Raw genomic sequence first — 20,473 nt, 5'->3', positions numbered from 1 at the left:
CTTAAAAAACAATGTGAAGAAATGGAAAATTATGAGAGAGTGGGAAGGTATGATCTTTTTTATGAAAAAGCAAGTAGCATGAATCACAAGAGAAATGGAATTCGAGCTAGAGGCATAGAAAGAATGGGGAAATCATAACTGAAGAAGATAAAATCCTAATGAGATGGAAGGAATACATTGAAGATCTATATGACAAGGAAAATAGATCAAATGAGTTGCCATTAGAAGATATAAAGAAGGTAAATGAAGGTTATCTAGGCCCAGAGATTTTGAAGACAGAAGTATAAACCATTAAAGAACTAAAATGTGGAAAGGCAGAAGGAATAGATGAAATACCTGCAGAATTCCTGAAACAACTTTAGAAGAAAGGAACTGAAGAAATGACCAAAATAATAAATTTAATTTATAACAAAGGAGAACTACCAAAAGATTTTATGACCTTAATATTTATTTCTATACCAAAGAAAAGTAATGCAGTGAACTGCAAAGATTTTAGAATAATAAGCCTCATTTCCCATACATCAAAAATACTTATGAGAATCTTAACACATCTAAAGTGGAAGAATTTCTTGGAGAAGATCAGTTTGGTTTCAGGAAGGGTAGGGGAACAAGTGATGCGATTGGACTGTTAAGAATAGTAAGTGAAAGAAGTCTAGAAGTAAATCAAGAAGTTAACGTCTGTTATATAGATTTTGAGAAAGCTTTTGACTATGTAAAATGGGATAAGATGGTGGAAGTAATGGAAAAGATTGGTATAGATTGGAAAGACAGAAGGCTAATTATCTCACTATATATATGGGACAAACTGCCATGGTGAGAGACATATATGGTACAACAGAATCAGGTATCATTGGATAAGGAGTAAGACAAGGCTGTTCTCTGTTACCAATTTTGTTCAACATGTATTCCGAAGCAATGCTAAAAGAAGCACTGGAGAATTCGGAAGAAGGAATAAAGATTAGAGATAGACAGATATTTGAATAAGATTGGAGGTGACAAGGCATTGCTATCAAACACTGAAACAGGACTACAGCATCTGTTGAACAGATTACTGGAATCCTGTATCAATTATGGAATGAAAATTAACATCAGAAAAACAAAGGTAATGAAAATAGCAAGGAAAGAGGCAAATATGGATATCAGAATGAATGGGGAAAAATCAAATCGAGTAAAGACATTTAAATATCTAGGAAGTGTTATTAGCGGTGATGGAAGATGTAAAATTGACATAAAAGCAAGAATAGCGATGGGAAGAGATGCCTTTAATAGAAAATGGAATTTATTCAGAAGTAAAATGGATAGAAACCTAAAGAAAAGACTAATAAAATGTTATGTGTGGAGTGTTGCCCTCATGCAGCTGAAACTTGGACATTGAAGAAAGAAGAAATTAAGATTTTGGAAAGCTTTGAGATGTGGAGAAGGATGGAAAAAATCAAATGGACAGATAAAAATAACTAATGAAGAGGTCTTAAAAAGAGTAGAAGAAGAAAGAAGGCTGTTAAGGAGGATAAAAAGAAGCAAGGGAAACTGGATCGGACATATTCTGAGAGGGAATGGAATCATCAGAGATGCCATCGAAGGAAAAATAGACGGAAAAAGACCCAGAGGAAGAGTAAGGAAAACAATGCTAGATGACATGCTCAATGGAGACAGGTACACAACCTTGAAAGAAGGCTCAGAACAGAAGAGAGTCGAAGGAAAATTTCTGCTACTAAAAGAAGAACCCGCTCAATTGCAGAATACTAAAGAAGAAGAAGAATTTTAATTTCAGCCCAGTAGTAGAGGGATTACAATTTAAGCATGCCCACTACTGTTTTTTGAATTCAGTTCCTTTTGTTGTTCGATAGTTGTACTGATGATGTCTTATGATACATAAGACGAAATAGTTACCTATTACATAACAAAAAAGTTATTTAACTGTGGCATACGTGTTATTCTATAGTTATTGATACCCCACAGGTTTCACTATATGTATATCTACTCTATAATATAAAATGATTAGCCTTTTTATGAAACGCCTTTTTGTTAAGTTATTTGAAACGTTTTGAAACTTAGGGGCTACCCTTAGTTTGAGTCATCAGAATTCAAGGAGAACTGGTCTACCAGTCCGGAACTCTGGGGGGAGGGACCCTTTCGAGTCATCAGATTCAAGGAGAACTGGCCTACCAGTCCAGAACTCGGGGGGGGGGTAAACCCCCTCTTGAAGATTCGACACCCAGGGGCTACTCTGAGGTCGAGTCATCAGAATTCAAGGAGAACTGGCCTATTAGACCGGAACACGGGGGGCGCCGTAGGCGGAGCCCCCTAGTATAAATATAAAAGATGAAGCTGTTTGTATAGATGTGTTTGTGCTTAAAAAAAATATTATTTCAAATGGCGAAATCGGATATTTCTTTTTAAGAGATTGTCTTTCTTCCAAACATTGTAAATATTTCAGACTATTCATAGATAAATCTCGGACGCAAATAGCGGTGGGTGAAAAGCACGCTTCGTTAATAATGCGATGTTAAACTAATATCGTACCTACTTATAATAACACAGTGTATTCGCATTAAGAATACTAATTATAATAAAATCGGATGACGGCTTGGTTTCCTTAAAATAAATAAAGCAAGCTTCCTTTATTCCAATACGTGTAAGTTAGTGATGCTGTTATTGCAGGAGAGACATCGCCCTGTGAATTGGCTTCCTAACGATTTTCTCTGGATGTGCGTCAATCGGGTTCATGCAGTTTTCGCGGCATCAGTACATTTTTTTTTTTTACGTACTTGGCCATGTCTACGAAGTATTATTTACCCAGCGACTGTTAACCTTTCCGGTCTCTGAATTCCCCCCCCCCCCTCCAACCAATTCCTGATCTAAAAATTCTTACACCCTCCTTGCCGGAGTATTGTCAAGAAAATTATCAGTAATAATTGAGATGGGCCCATTCAATTTTTGCAGAACTGAAAAATATAACATGAAACAGAAAAACCGAATTAAAAACAAAATATAATGTACTTAACACTATTAAATAAGGAACTGTGGAATAATGGGAATAAGAAAGAGAAAGCAAAAAAGGTCGAAAATAATTTTCCAACATAAAAGGTATTTATGTCATTATTTTCAGTCGCCAAGGGAGAGAGACCAATCGCTTTCATCGGCCAAGGTGTCATGGTATTAGTCCTGGTGGGAGCAATCAATAAGATATCCCTAAAGTTATGCTTTTTTGCTATGCGCATATATATGCTCAATTCTTATACAACGATACTGTTTTTTTTTTTTTTTTTTTTAATTTATGAATTTTAGTTGAAATGTGAATATTTTATTCACATTTCTTTCCCAAATCGATCCTCCAAAAGTTTGACATCTTATTTGTAAATACAGTAATTAATAATTTTACATTTCCGGGAAAATCTCTTTCATGATTTTTAAAAGAATTGCGGCCATTAATTTTATACTAAAAGAGTTTAAACTATTAATGTAAGTATTAGTAATATCATCACAGTAGGAATAATTTTTAAAGGCTAAATAGCAGAATAATAATATGCAAAATAATGGTAAAACTTATAATCGATTTTGAAGAAATAGATTCACGGGATTATATTTAGGGTTCCTTCATGAACTGTTAAGTTTTCCTTTCTTTCACGTCTCAGGTTCGACCGTGCTTAAAAATAACACGTTCATTAATGAAGTCAATTCGGTTTCTTGATCTGACATGGGAATCTCGGTTGCTATCGTTGTTAGGGGACATTACTCACCAGTTAGTAGGATGCAGTGAACGGTTAATATTACTGTAATTATTTATTAAATGCATCTACTGATATGAATAAACATCCATAGTTCGGAGGGTTTTTTTAATAAAAAAAAAACATTAAAATATTTTCATGTAGCCGTTAATTGTTATAATTTCCTTTGGGATAATTTTTTATTAAAATTTTTATAGGAGTTCTGCGAAACAGAAAGTTTTATGTAGAATACCCCAGTCACAAAAAAAAAAAATAATAAAAGTAAGAAATATTTGTCTAAATGATAGTGAAAGTCAACATTACGTGTATGGCTCTCAAAACAACCAAATACAACCTGATATAAAATATTCACCATCCTTGTACAACAGTAAACATCTCGTCGATAATTAAAAAAAAGCATATTTATCTTTGCTTTCTTTCTTTCTATATGAAACTAAAACTTGTGTTATTTTGTGATCCTAACAGGGTCTCTCTCATGTTTTGTGTGACGTATAAGGGACATTACTCTGTGTACATTGTTATTTATCTTTTTAAAGCAACCTTTCTGAAAGTGCGGACCACGAAAGAATTTTATTACTAAATAAATATTTGTATCTTTGTTTGTAAATTTTCACACACAGTTTACAGAATATGATTCGTTTTATGTCATTCGTTTAATTTCAATACAAATAATATGCATGATATTTTGGAACTCGCAATATCTCTCCATGTGCGAGCGTATAATGGTACATAAAATCACCCACTGTGTGAATTTAGTCAGTATGAAATAAAAGTTGTGTACTGAACTTTTATCTCATATTTTGTCCCATCTCTTGGAAAAGTTCTTTGAATTGCGAGAGATGAGATCAAAATCTACTTTAGTGATAGTGAAGTCTAGAATTTTACATCTCCGATCGTATGCGTGACTTAACCGAATGGTATATCTAGCTAATATTTTCAGATCTTGATTGGTTTGAACCTTGCTTTGCAAAGAAATTGCAAAGAAATCAGTCATTCCTGACTGATTTTGCACTTAGGGGCAGCTGTCTATAAAAGCTCACTTCAGGTTGGTAAAATATGATCTATCGGTAAAGAGTATGGTATAGGACTGGTGGATCGCTGAGTTATATACTTTTATCCAAGTGGGCTGAAGCCAGAAAAGTGAGGGGGAAAAAAAGACTGTTTTAAAGCATTATTGATGTGTCATAAATTTTTGAACACGCTCTTGAAAAAAATTTTGTTGTATGACTGTGGCGATTCTGAACAAAATCATTAGGGTCAGAGAGAAAATAAAATACTTTAAAGTTCCATTTTATAGCGCTTTATTCACGTGCTTTTTTATTATTCACATTCACAACCTGAATGGTAGTGATGACATAATCCTTCGATCAGCAGATCTAGACCGGCAATATAGTGTTTGTTTCTACTACTCGTATTTCAGAGAATCGAACCCTGGTTAAATGTTTGGAAAGCTGTGAACAGGTAGTCAGTTGTTCTCTCCTACACAGATCACGAATTGTTATGGTCATTATAACAATATTCTGTTATTGGTTAGATTTGTGACATCTATATAGTTAATAGTTCATCAGAAGTTAAGTAACGCCTGGTGCGAAATGAAAAACCAAGTTTCATGTTTCCTGAGAAATGATACCCATGTTATGTTAAAGCAAAAAAAGGGCAGAAATTAAGGTTACCTTGAAAAAAATGTTTGTATAGAGCAGCAAAAATCAACTTACGTATACTAAAGAGATACTTTTCGATCAGTGGGCTTGGGCCAAACCAGGATATTCAAAATAGAGGGGGGGGGCTTCTATTTTGAATATATATATTTGTGTGTTTGCATCAGTTAGCCATCGCTAGTATTGTGATCGTATTAAGTAAGGTAACGCCGATGCCAAGGATTTTTTACGAAGCTTTCATAGTTTCTACAAACATTTGGCTTTGAAATAATGTTGGATCTAATATCCACTTTGCCTATATAATGAAGAGAATTGTTTTTTTTTTTTTTTTTTTTTTTTACGAAATAAATAATATAATAGTTATTTCATTAGTTTCAACACTAATAAAACTATTTATTCCTCCTAATAAATTGTCTTAAGAGCCGTATTTGACAAGCTAGAGATAGGATTGTAAAGCTGCACGTGTTGTGAAATCAGAGGTGTGTAGCATACTCAGATAAGGAGCACTAGTGTCTTCTACCTTTCCTGCGAAGTTTAAGCATCTAAATCTTTGTGTTTCCAGAAAATAAAGTGATAATCCAATTTCAAAGAGCAGGCTAATCTGGGAAGCTTAGTTGGAATGATTTTTTAACGAATCGATAAAACACTAAAGAAATTCTAACCACATGTGTGGTTAGAATACATGTGTGTGTATTGACATGCAATATTTTTTTATTAATGTAACACTCTTTGCTTTGTCCAATTCACTTAATTCAGGTACATTAAGTAAACACACAAGTCTTGGAGACAAACAATTAAGTTCAATGCGAGAGAACAGAAAATACATTACAGAACGAAGATAGTTATATAACGTCTCATATTGTGTAATAACGTGGTTAATGATATGGTTCCTGTGATAATGGAGTCAGGGCGTTATTTGCTAGACTTGTAGGTTGACTCCAATATGATTATCGCTCAAGAATTTCAGCTGTACTTTGATACGAGAACTGTGTGTGTGTGTAAACCACTTTTTAGAACAGGGCCCTTCGTTATCTCAGAAATGTAATGTTCGTATACTGTGAGGATCTTTATTATTTTTGTTGATCTCCTACTGTTAATTTCTTTTCCGTTGAGCACCGAAGGCATCGCGCAGGATTTGTGCTGTTAAAACTTCATTTTATGAGGTGGTAGTGGGGAAAGGGGGGGGGGCTCACTCATCAAAAAAATCTAAGTGAAAGGTGTAATCACGAAGTCATTACAACAATTGATGTCATTTCTTGACCTTTTGTTGTGTTTTTCTGAGAAAGTGAATACCGTAAATGGCATAGAAAGTTAGTCAAATTTTCTAAAAGGTTCTTTTTAGTTAGTTGAAAGGTATTAAAAGACTGAGGTAGGTAGGTGTTTTCTTCCATGCAATAAGTGACGCTGTAATAAGTACGTTACACATACGTTGTATACGCACGCCATTGTCACCTTGCTTCTTTTGCCATCAGCAGTGACAGGGGTAGTAAAAGCCTCCATTAGTTACTTAATAGATTTGAAACACATCCAAAGAATTTTTCTCCATTCATTGCCTTTGTTACTGACAAGCAAGTTTTCAAGATATCGTACATTTTAACTGGGTGCTTTAGTATTATTACTAGGTGCTTAAGTCGTAGCATGTTTAGATCCTTGTTTCTCTCCCCCCCCCCTTCTCTCTGCTATTGTGCACTAATTCGAACAGGTCAGTATCGAGATGAACTGACAATACAAGATTGATGCCTAGGGCTCTACATGTTGAAGATCTGTTCAGATTTTCGTTTCCATGCAAGTGCTCTCAGTTTGTAATGTATGGTTTGCTGTCGAACCACAATCGCTTTTGGCGAGTTGCCCATGTCAAGTAATTTGCACTGAGTTAACGAATAAATATTTGATTAATCATATCAGAAATCCAAGGTACGTTGGGACCACATTACATGAATCTTTCTTTAAAATCTTGGCTTTTGTTTATGAGGTGGGGAGTCCGCAGTTAGAACTATACCAGTGGTAAACTGAATTTTCATATCAAATTAGCCAGGAGTACAGTTTGCAGAACAATCAGTTCAAAAATGCTTGTCAGTATTTGTCAAGTTTCTTGGTAACGAAACTGTCACGAATTTAGACTTCAAAATACGAACTATATAAAGAAGCCGAACAGTTTACGCATACTATAGCAACGTTTCTTACTCATTCAATGAAATTGTGTATGCTAACTTGGAACTGAAGACAGAGATGGGGGGGGGGGGGGGGGGGGAGCGCTTAAATCGCTTTCTTCGGAAAATATTCTTTCATTTGATCGAGATCGAGCAGCTTGGATCGATTGATGCACTAGGGCGATCTGGAAAGTTCTGATAAACACCTAGACAAAAAGGATATTAAAACAACTGATATAACCACAAGATAGAATATATGAAGATTTAAAAACATAATTTACCTTCATAACTCTGCTACTAGTATGTTCTTTCTTGTGGTTATATCTGTTGTTTTAATATCATTTTTGTTTTAGGTGTTATCAGAACTTTCTAGCTCCCCTCGTATATCGAAAGAGAAAAAAAAAACTTTTATAAAGTTGTTATTGTTGTTGGGCGTTCAAACAGCCACGCGTATTGTGTACATCCGTTGTTCCTCTCTAAACTGTCCATTGTGGATGAGCATATTTTTATCAGATGAAGAGTATGTATTAATGTCTCCATTAGCGTAGTCGAAACAACATGTCAGCTCTTATCCATAGCTACTGTATAAGAAGACATAGCCTTTAGAAATACGACCAATCGAGGAGTTTTGCCCGTCAGGGCAAAACTCCTCAATTGGTCATATTTAAATAAAAAAAAAATCTCGTACGTGTGTGTACTTGGCTGCTACAATTGTACCCATCAATACATATGTTCTATAATTTAAATCGCAATTAATTATTGTTTTCTTAACCTTCATTTTGTGAATTATTTTGCTGAAAGATTGAATTTGTTGATATATGACTCAAAAAAACTTTTAACTTATGAATAATATCACATGTTTCTACAGTGTTGTTATAGAAAACAGTACTGTTGCCACCCCATCCTGAAAAGTTGAATAAAAGCTGTCTGTAATCATACTCTGTATTCCAAGTTGTAATACTCTATAGAGGTTAAAAGAGTGTAGGATGTTGTATCATTAGCTGTAAATAAATTAAATGCTACTAGTGACACCAGGTAGCCCTGGCTAATGTCGTGTGTCACGGTTTGCTTTATTTCCCGGAAGACTGCTGGCGTTAGTGCATGTAATTTCATAGTCGATGAGAATCATTGCTACCGATTGCCTACGTGTTATCCAGCCATCCCGCAAACCCCATTAGTGGTGCGCGTGCAGAACACAACTGTTCAGTATATTTTATCATTTATGTGGGAACTGACCTGTTGGCCTCCGAGACAGCAGTGGAATATATTTAAGGCTTACTGTCATAGTACAAACACGGGTGCCAATCTCCGATTCGTTCGGAGTCAGTATTATGAGTGTAAATAGAACCAAATTGAAGACTACGTATTGCAGTAGAAAAGTGCTCGTAATCCTAGTTATAGATTATCTGAAAACAGTGCGCTATCCTCCAAATGTTTATGAATAAAACAGCTTGCCAGTATCAAGCAGTTGGTTGATAACTGTCATAAGTTGATTTATTCTGCTCGACTTCTTCCCATGCGGTTTAAACATTGCTGCTTATCGACCGTTATATGATGCAGCCGATAATGTTATTAATATAAGATTGATATAGTTCCCTTTTTTTTTTTTTTTTGCAAGCGAAATGATTCAGTACCTTGCTCATTTAAAATCAGGGTTAACCCGATACGAGAGGTGAAGAGGCGACTGGCCAAAGGGCATTAGTTGTGAGAGGCTGCGATCTTCCCGGAAACCTTACTTAAATTATAGCATTTTAGACGCTGAAGTCCACACAGTAAGTACCGTGTTGACTTTGGCACCGGTTCTTTCTTTCCTCTCTTCATCTGCACTTTCAGAAACTGTAGCTTTTTTTTTATGCATAGGGCAAAATAAAAAGGGTGCAATTTGTAATAGTTCAGATCGTAACAAAAAAAAAAAAAAAAAGATATGGACAGAAATAAAGTTAACTATGAAATATAATTATTTATATTACACCCTGACCTTTAGGAAGTAATTTGTAACTTAAATATATGACTAAATGTAGTTATCTAAGTGACGTCACATAGTTTTGAAACGTGACTTATTTTTCATCAGTATCTGTGCCAAGCCTGGTTTAGGCGGTGTGAAGAAGTTACGACCAATGAAACTAATTAAGTAGGCCTTATCTCTGCCTTGGCCGGAATAGTTTGCATTCGAATTACTTACTATGTTTAAGTTCACTGCACAGATTTTCAAAATGGTACTTTTTTTTCGGGATAGGAGCACCTAAGAATTTTCACAAACTAGAAAAATATATAACAGGCATGTCTTTATTTTATTAAATTATGAATAAAATGGATTAGCAACAGAAGAAAATGATTGGGGGAGGGGTTGTACATATATTTTTATAATAATCCAAGACACGTGAGGTTTTTCAACCTATATCGTTAGTGTGTTTTAGCAAAAAGTTGAAGAGATTTTTTTTTTTGTTGCATTTGATGAATTGAAGGTTGTACTCTTTAAAGAAATGCTTAGAATAATTCTTACAATAGAATGAAAACAAATGGAAAGAAAAAGTTTTGAAGCTTGAAGATGAGCTCTGCTACACGTGTTAAAACACGTCTTTAATATAAAAGAAAATGTTTATTTTGAATTCATTTTGTAATTTCCAATAAAGTGGTTCTCCACTGGTTGAATCCTTCACTGGGTTTTTCGCTTGCTGTTCCCGCAGTCTCACAGAAACACTCGAAATGAGAGTGTAAGAAATTAACCTTCAAGTTCATATGAACCTAATATTTCGCATTTCTTGATCATATTTTCAGCTGTTTTTGAAAGCAATCATTTATGTTGTGGGGGGGTCATTTTTCGTTCGGATCATGCGTCTGCATTTGATTTGCTTATGTTTGGTCCTACAAAAATATCTTCTTTGAGGTTAACATCTGATGGGATTTGAAATCACAGTAGAAGTATTTAAAGGCATTCACTGCACCTTAATTCCTTGACTTGTTGCTTCGTTTACCTTTTTGTTATAAATAAAGTGATAGAAAAATTTTATTTGGATGCAGCGAAGTGAGATTTCTGGCGCCCTGCTCCTCGAACACTTAATTAGGTGATTAGGGATTTACTAATCCCGTTCAGAAAGAAAAGTGAGAATATATTACTATATCTCCAGTACACTAACGAATCTTTCTTAGAAAAATATAACAAATTCACACGAATTCTGTATCAAGAACATGACGTCTCTCCCTTGAATAAACGGATTTCTCAGCTCTGGGACTGAATCGTGATGCTTAAATTGTTCTGTTTCACTGGAAGTTTAATATTCATTCAGATGAAACAGCTGTATGAAGCAACTCTGAAGAAGACTGGTGGGCGAAAATACTTGATGGTTTCCCTCACCATCAGAATAACAAAAAGAAGGGTTATTTCCTCCGTTGTATTCCATATTTATCTCGATCGCAAAGTTTCATGCGAAATATTCATATGAACATTATTAACAACTGCTTTCGCCGCTTCTGTGAAACCCCAGATAAAACAAAATGATTGTACTATTTGCGCAAGATTTTTATAAACATAATGATTATCTCAGAACTAAACACAAAAATAAAGACCTACGTGCTCAAACAAAAAATATTGCTCGCTGACATGCCCTAGGAATATTCAGACCACTTAAATACTAAAGACATGCTGAATTTACTTCTCTTTAAGATGTTTTTTTTTTTTTTTTTTTTTTTTTTTTGTCTGTTGTTATCATGAAATGTTTTGAAAATCGTAACCGTAAAATATTTATTTTTGTCGTGAACGTCATAGATACATGTATAATACATGATCACTGATTTTGCCAAAAATATACAGGAAAAATAATATCGTTAAAAATAAAATTAACTATTTTATTGGAATATACTAAAAGATATATTCGAATTATATTTTGTGACGATGTATACCTGATATAATAGTCTTTTGAAATTTAAAGCAAGTAAAATGCATAACGATACCAAATTCGGCAAATTAAAAACTGTACCATAGCGTGAGTGAATTACAGTTTAACTACTACTTGTTCATTCAGGGTGGGAAGTATGGTTTGCCTGGAATGAAAGCCATAACAACTAAAACCACGTTGTTTTGGCAAATGAAGCTAGAATAATTTGTGTTCTATCTCTGGAGGTGCTGTTTTCTGGGGTGTAGAACTCTACCGCCACCGTTTTGCCGTTTTACCTTCAGTTTAGACAAACTCGCAATTATGAAACGTTTCGTTCGTTCAATGAAAGAAAAGCGATGTCCAAGTGAATATAAATATACTAATCACTAAGAACTCAACTTTAATAAAGGATTACAGAGCTAGGATGGGCGAAACCAAGTCGGAATTTAAAATATAATTAAAATAATTGGGGGAAGGTATAATGGTACAAGTGTAGTTAATTCTTTAGTTCTGACTTGGTTTAATTAATCTAACTATTTAATTTTTATACTATCTGAATTTGAGAACAGCTAGTGTGAAAAAACAACTGCAAGCTCATACTTACCAGGAGGAAAATAAATTTCATTCAATAAATGAAGTTTATTAAAAACAACCACTCCATTCAGATATACAAATATCTCCTTGCTGATCATTTGTTTCTACCTTGTTGACACGTCCCCGACAGAACAATTATAACTTGTGGGCTTCAGAAACAAGCATTTGTTTCGTCTCATGCTTTCGTAGAAGTTTTTCATGCCATACCTATAAACATCCCCTCCCTTCATCCTGCGCAATCCACGAGAGAGACATGGTTGGTCATGCCACCAGGCTTAGACCAAGTTAAAATTTCTCCTCTCTGAAACCTGTTTCTTTCAACAAAACATACAAATAGGACCTCATGCTGATCCTTCTGACCACTACAATTTAGCCTGCATATCAACGGTCAAAGCTATATAACTGAGAGAAGACCTCCACATAGCCTTTAAAGGAATGCGGAGAGCCGACCAGGGCTTCTGACCTAATGTCCAATCCTCACCTTCTCGTGGTGCACCCTGTTAGGTATCTACCTGGACTGGCAATTTGGGATTTAGCCGACCAAATTGTATTCTTATTGGCTTAAACCAAAATTTCAAATGATGGTACAACATGACAGAATTTCATGCCGGCTGGAGCGTCGCCCGGTTAAACAAGGCCCTCATTGTTTTCGTCAGAGAACTAGGACAAACAGCAAAAAGTTAGCTACTAGAAACAAATCTTAAAACCCACCCCAACTCAACATCACTAGAATTCAAGATCGATACTATCAACATAAGAAGCCTGAATGCAAAGAAATGGAGCTAGCTCCATTTCTTTGCCATTCAGGAATTCGATAAGTACCAGATCGACATAATAGGGGTGACTGAAATAAAAAAAAAAATTAAAAAAAAGGCAAACACTGGTGAGATCTTTCTGAGCAATAAATACAAAATGGGCTAACCTTCTTGAATGGAATGCAGTCTCAAGTAGAATCACGTGGGCAAATGTTCAGAATGGGGAACTGGACAATGAGACTTATTTGTGCCTATGGCCCCACAGAAGGTTCTACTAAGGCAGAAGCGGGGAAATATTTTGAGGATTTAGAGAAAGCAACTGCACAATGAAAAATGAAAAGTTCGTCCTTGTTGGGAATCTAAATGGCAGAGTAGGAAATGATTGTCCGACACAAAAATATTTTGGGAAGATTTGGAGAGAATAGCAAAGCTAATAATAATGGCAAATACCTGTTGTATTTCTGCTCAAGACATGGACTGGTTATTACTAACACCATGTTCCAACATAAAAAAGTGCACAAATTCACATGGAGAGAAGAAGCAAGGAATAGGAAAAGTCTCATTGACTATGTTATTGTCGATAGTGATGTTTTCTCTTTGGTTCAGGACACCAGAGTATACAGAGGAGTTGAAATTGGAAGTGATCACCATTTAGTCTTGAGCAGGATAAAATTGAATTTCATATTAAAAAGAAGTACAGGTAAGAAAGTTTTAAAGCGAATAAAAGTTGAGCAGCTCTCAGATGTGAACTGTAGAGTAGAATACACAAAGCTTATTGAAGAAAAATTGAACGAGTAAGAACAGGAACCAAACCTTGGCGATTCAGTGGCAAGCCCTGAAGAAAGCATCAATTGATTCAGCCAGAGAGACATTTGGTGAGGTTGTCTGCAAGGATAGAAAAATCAGAACTCCATGGTGGACACAGGAAGTTAAAGAGGCAGTGAAGGAAAAGATGAAAGCATATCAAAAGTTCCTGGCAAATAAGTCAGTTTATGCTCTTAGAATACAGACAGAGACAAATGTAAGAAAGCTAATCACTGTGTAAAACTGGCTGAACAAAAGTCATGAGAGGACTTTGGTAAGAACATAGAAAATAAATATCAAGAAGGTGGCAAGATATTCTGGAAATTGTTGAAGAAGCTCAGAAATGAAGGAATTAGAGATAATAAAGCAGACATGAAAACAGGAGGGAAAAGATATCCTTGAAGTGTGGAGTAATTACTTCGAAAAATTGCTAAATGAAACAAGCAGTGATGACAGCACAGTGGTAAAAAAACACTGACCCGGCATCCAGTCAGGAATATATATCCATACTTGAAGTAGAAAAAGCCAATAAAAGTCTGAAATGTTGAAAGGCAGCAGGAGTAGATGATATTCGACCAGAAATGCTCAAATATGGAGGTATAAAAGTCTTACAGTGGCTGCACTGCATAGTTCAGAGGGACGAATTCCAGATATGATTGTAGTAGAGCTCTCATAGAATCCATCTTTATAAAAAGGGAAATAAAGCTGAATGGGTGAATTACAGAGGTATTTCCCTACTGAGCGTTCCTGGTAAGATCTATGCCAGTATACTTGAGAAACGGTTGAGAAGGATTGTGGAAAGAAGCTTGGTGAAGAACAAGCTGGATTCAGGCCAAATAAAGGTTGTCAAGTTCAGATTTTCACTTTAGGACAAATAGTTGAGAGGAAATATAACAAACATCTGTATTTAAGTTTTGTAGATCTGGAAAATGCTTATGACAAGGTGCCAAGAGAGAAGCTATTCAAAACGCTACAGTTGTGTACTGTCAGTGGGGAATTATATCAAGCAATACTTAGTCTTTATTTGAGTTGTAAGTCAGTAGTTAGAATTAACGGAAGTACGGGAAGATGGTTTAATGTTAAATCTGGTGTCAGACAAGGATGTACATTATCTCCTCTGTTATTCATATATATATATATATATATATATATCACATTATGAAGGAAAGTGGTATTAAACCTGATATCAAAATTGGAGATGTTAATGTCGGCTCTTTGCTTTATGCTGATGATGTTATACTTCTAAATAAATCCATTAGAAGTCTGCAAGATTCCCTGACTAAATTGAATACCTGTTGTAATAGATGTGGTATGAAGGTCAGCAATAAGAAAATGACAATGAAAATAGGCAGAAGCATTGAAAATGTCAACTGCATTGTGAATTTAGAACCTATAGAACAAGTAAAACATTTCAGCTACTTAGGCATGGTTTTTAGTGAAGATGGTAAATTAAATATGGAAATAGACAACAGAATCAACAAAGCTGGTATGTTAAGAAGTCAACTGAATAAATTTATATGGAATAAGAAAGAAATTAGCCAAAACACTAAATTAGATGTATACAAGACAGTGTTCAAATCGATTTAACTTATGGATCTGATAGCTGGGTCAGAAGCAAAACACGTATCTGCGGACTAGAGACCGCAGATATGAGAATCCTGAGAAAGATTAGGGGCATGAACAGATGGCTTCAATGGCAATATCATATTAAAAACGAGGATATTAAGAAATAACTTGACATTATCAAGTTATTTCATAATAACTTAACATCCAGGAATGCATTAGCAGAGCTAATCTCAGGTGGTTTGGTCACTTAAACAAAATGTGAGAGGAAAGATTAGCAAAGCAAGTGTTCTCTGCCAGGTTGGCAGGAAAAATAATCCGTGGAAGATCAAGATATAGATGGATTGATACGGTACAAAGTGCCTTAGAAGACAGAAATCCAGTATAAGACCTGATAATATTGGAGTCTTGACAGGTAACAGATTGATTTGGAGGAAAATCGTAGATAGGAAGTTAGTAATGATGTAAATTTTTAATGTAGTACTATCAAATCCTGTACACCCTTGGAGGGTATATATCAGGAATTTGTTGACGATTACTTTTTATGTGGCTCGCAGACGAAAGGTTGTAAACCTTTACAGTTTGGGATTAGCACCAGAGGTGGGCAAGAGATTTTTTTATTTGTTTTTTTTTTTTTTTTTAACTTAAAGAGGAGCAACAAGCTGGATAGTTTGCTTCTATCTCCTACGAACTTTTACATATTCCAGAAACCTTGCTCTAGAGAAAGAACATGAAATTTTTTAAGCCTTCAATAAACAGAGTTGTGATCCCACATCAGTCGATGAAATTCATTTCCCATGGACATTTCCAAACTTGCACGCCCACGGCGGGATTCAAACCTACAGCCTGCGGTTTGAAGAGCAAATACGTTAATCACTCAGCCAGGCTGGCAAGAAAGCAACAAATTATCCATTATTCTTTAAATCATCGACCTTTCTCTATCAAGTAACTACACTCACACTACATGGGTGCACATGTAGTGTTCAAGTAATGCTACCCGCATCCATAATGCTAGATTGCCATAAGAAATACCGTTATGCATTCCATTTTTTAGAGTTCACGAATTAGTTGACTGTGACACAGTAAACTCGAATTTTAACCATGCAACTCGAAAAATATCGATCATTGAACGTACTATTTCACACAGTGACATTCCGATTAAGGTTTGGGAATATGAAATGACAGTTGTGTACCGCACTCTCTCCAAACTTTTGAAAAAATAAAAAAATACCAACTATATCAGCCTTTTATATGTGATATCAGCAGCACATTTTAAAATAACTTAGAGCTGGTGTAAGGCATAGTGTTTACTGCAAACCACGTACACTTAATGATAAATGCGAAGAAGAGCCGAAAGAAGGACGATATAAACATTTCTTCCTTCTTTTCATCAGAAGACTAGCTGGGCTAATAATAGGCAGTTAACAGTACTGTTTTTTTTTTCTTCGAGTTTTTATGATGTCCGAAGAACCTGGGATAATCATGGCTTTGTGAAATGCATCATCTTGTGTGGAAAGAAATGAAAATTATTATTGCTTATGGGGATAATGAAATGCAAATAGTATCTTCCGGGATGAACTTATTAGTTTTGGTGAACCTTGTAGTATTTCCAAACGTTCCATGGAGGAATCATTTCTTTCTGTTCTTTTTTCTGGTATACACGATTCCTGTTACGCCAACGAAATTAAGCAATGATATGCAGGTCGTTCTTCCAAAACCACTAACAGAATGCAAAGCATTCTGTTAGTGGTTTTGGAATTTTCATTTCAAAATAGATGGAAACATTAAAATAGAGAATTATATATAAATTCTTTAAGTAATGCTATTTTAATAATTACTAATAATTTATTAAATAAGATTAAAATAACATTGGCTTTTTTGTGTGTGAAATTTACAGGCGAAAGATTTGTTCGTTGTCGGTACTTTTGAGGAAGCTATAAGGGAAAGTGGAGGGATGTAAAAATCCAGGCTTTGTCGTTACGTAATTTATAAACTTTTCTCACGCCTTCTTTATCTAAATTCATATGCGGAAACCTACTTTTAAAATGGATGAACGGTTCTGCGTACTTTATTTAGAAACATTGACATTATCTGCCTACGTTTCCCAAACCAGTAATCCCACGAAGTCGGTACTATACTTTGGATTGTAATACTACTCAGCGTGTGAGATAAGTGAATTCAGATTTGAATATTAAGAAAATATTCACTATTTTCCTAATATTCAAATAGTTTACCTTCTCTCTCTTTAATTTTATTTTAGCTAGTTTTGTTTTATTTTTAGTTCAAATTAGAAAATACACAATGTGATGAAAACGAAGAATGATGTTAATGAAATGGAATAAAAATTGAATACTTTTGTTGATATGGTTTTTAAAGTACACTAGTGGATTATTTCGATATATTGCATTGCCACTATTTAATATTGGCATTTGTTATTGAATTTTCATGAAAGCTTAATTGTTTGTATTGTCTCTTATTACAGGAATATCGTCATACAGAACTCTTTCTGGATGTGGAAGTAAAAGCAACAACTTTCTGAAGCCCTCCTCCCCATTTCTTTCCGTTCTGTTTTCTGGTGTACAGCCACCCTCTGTACGACTTCTTGTAACACCAACGAAATTAAGTAATGGTATGCAGGTCGCTCTTCCAAAACCACCAACAGAATACTTTGCAAAATATCAACATGAAATGGTACGACATAAATGGTGGAAATTGAATACGGGTGATCCGAGGCACACAGATTTGCGTATTCTTCACAAATTGCATCGTCTTGGGCCACCAAAACCAAAGAAAAAACGGCGTCATCCGATGAATGATCGTCCTCAGATGAAAGGTGTAGTGCTGAAAACTATCATAAAGAAACCTAAGAAACCTAATTCTGCAAACCGAAAATGTGTATTGGTAAGATTATCAAATGGGCGAGAAACTGCTGCCTACATCCCGGGTATAGGACATAACTTGCAGGAACATAACACTGTATTGTGTGAGCAGCATCGTACCAAGGATGTACCAGGACTCAGGGTTAGAGTAATACGTGGAAAATACGACTGTGGTCACGTGATAAAGCGTTCAACCTCATGATAGATTCAAAATATTGTCACTGAAATTAATAAATAACTAATTACATAAGGCCTATTGTACACTTGGAAGCGTAGTTTCCCAGTTATTACTGTTCAGAGTAACATCAAAATACCTAAGCACATTAAAGAAAGCGTATAGATGATATTGTATCCATTTTGTAGAAATAAAAATACTTAATGTTTGGAAACTGCTTACACTGGAATGTATTAATTGAATTATACTCTATGAAATGTATTCTGGCATGTTAAACCATATTTGGTGATCACGACGTTACACCAAGCTGGTGTTAACTGATTTATATGAAAAAAACTCAACTCAGCTAATTGCGTGGGCGTGACATTATTATTTTGAGAAATAAACATATCGTTTCTTATCAAAATTAATTGCTGGCGTTTGAAATCTTGCACGTCCATTCCCGAGATCCACTCCGCTCATCTGTCCTTTTTAAATAAAAGTTAAAATGGTGCAGATTCGCAGGAAATTCTAAAAGGTACCTGAAAGTGGGAGTTGCCTGAAACTCATTCATTGCAAGTTATTTTATCCAAAGAGCCGATTTGGGGTAGCATTGGTATTATTACAGCGTTCATTAATCCATTCGGAGAAAAGACAGCGGTTTTCGAACATTTTTCTGTCGTACATAAGCCTATTAATGCATGAGGAACGAAAATTTTCAGTTCGCGATTACCATGATAAAAACATAGCTGCATGCTTACGTCCTTTGCATATCTGTTTCCAATGAGGTGCGCTACATCGATTTTGTGTGAAAGTACAATTCATTTGACGAAAGAATTATAAAAATTACCGAAAGCTTTAGTTGGAAACTCACAATTCAACACAATGTATTTTTCCAGTAGGGGGACGGATTTTGAAAACTGAATAGATGTGTTCTCAGAGAGGCCACATCAGTTTTTCCGATTTTCTGTATGAACTTCAGCGGATGTCAGCGTAATTTGTATGAGAAAGAGAGTGAGAATAGATAGTAATTCTGCAACATATATTTCAACGTTTGAAAGTTTGCATGCTATTCAGGATGAAATGGGCGTACTAATTCCTTCTCAATTTACAAATAGATGAATTCCTGAAAAAAGATGGCGAACAAAAAAACACCTTGATTAAACCAATTTTTTTTTTTTTTTTTTTCAAACTTGCAACTGGCGAGTCATGTAATTATATGGAATATAAGTTTCTCCCCACAAATAAACAGATGAATTTTTTCCACGTTAATATCTTTTGGAGGATAACAATAAAATTAGCTACCAAACAATTCGGATTCCTGAACGACTAAACTTGCTTTCATCTTATTAAGATTTCAATTTCATTCCACTTTCATAAATTCGTAGCAGCAAAACTAGACCGAAAAATAAAAATAAATAAAAAATACGATCAAATTAAAAACAAAATGCCACAGTGGTGTACGATACTTTTTTTTTTTACTGCTTATTTAAATATCCCATTGGAACTGTTTCAACGGAGTTAGAACACTAGCCTGCTCAAGAGATTCTGTGCAGAGAAAATGAAGGGTGCGACTCAGCTGTGATTAAGATTGTGTAAAAGTCAAGTAAAAGCGTCAGCTGATGACGATTAACAGCCTTCAACTTGAGATAGCAAACGCGATCAATAAATAATTGGTTCAATTTTATTTTTTATGTAGTTTGTATCAGAAGAATACATTACAAGAAATATAAATAAAATTAATTCATTCCACTGCGGAAAGTGAAGAATTGGTGAGTTAGCAATCTTGGAACGGCTTACGTTGCAAATTATTTATAACTGCGTATGAAAATTTGAATCAGATTATTTATGAATCAATTTTTAATTGTATTACTACTTGGCCGTCCTACAGCACACACTTGACAGAATAGTGGGCAAGTCACTTCTAACGAAATATTTTGACCAGGAAACCCAAAGCGTTACCATTAGGTTCAGTGCATACACATACACAGTTCGTCAATCTATGGAATAATAGCTTTAAAGTTATACCACCATCAAAAAAAGAGATGTTGGATCTCTTCGTGATGTCAGGTAACCTCTGGAAACGCTCATGTTACAAATTGGAAGAAATGCGTTAAAGTAAACTGGGTCTTGATTCCAAAGTCCAAACATGTTTTTATAGCTTCCATTAAATCAAGTGGGGTTATTACACAGAGCAGTGAAATTCTTCCACCTCTTAATGGACCCAGTACCACAAAGGCTTGGGCCTTTCCTTCTAAGGATGTGGAAACCAAACCTCGATCCCAAACAGCCTATTGTGATGTTTTAACGCTT

At 35.1% G+C, this 20,473-nt stretch overlaps 1 protein-coding gene across 1 annotated transcript in view; it reads left to right on the top strand.

Moving 5' to 3' along the window:
* Positions 1–18,400, top strand: part of tko (30S ribosomal protein S12 technical knockout) — a 74,007-nt gene extending 55,607 nt beyond the window's left edge. Inside the window, exon 3 of the mRNA XM_090399343.1 lies at positions 17,610–18,400. Within this exon, the coding sequence (XP_090255469.1) occupies positions 17,610–18,208 (599 nt within the window). The 3' untranslated portion in view covers positions 18,209–18,400. The remainder of the gene's footprint in view (positions 1–17,609) is intronic.
* Positions 18,401–20,473: the final 2,073 nt, after the last annotated feature.

This window comes from Typopeltis vanoorti, chromosome 10 (genome assembly GCF_054136105.1).
Source record: "Typopeltis vanoorti isolate ZY-2024b chromosome 10, IOZ_Tvanoo_1.0, whole genome shotgun sequence".
Lineage (NCBI taxonomy): Eukaryota > Metazoa > Arthropoda > Arachnida > Uropygi > Thelyphonidae > Typopeltis > Typopeltis vanoorti.
This window is presented reverse-complemented; position numbering and strand designations above follow the sequence as displayed.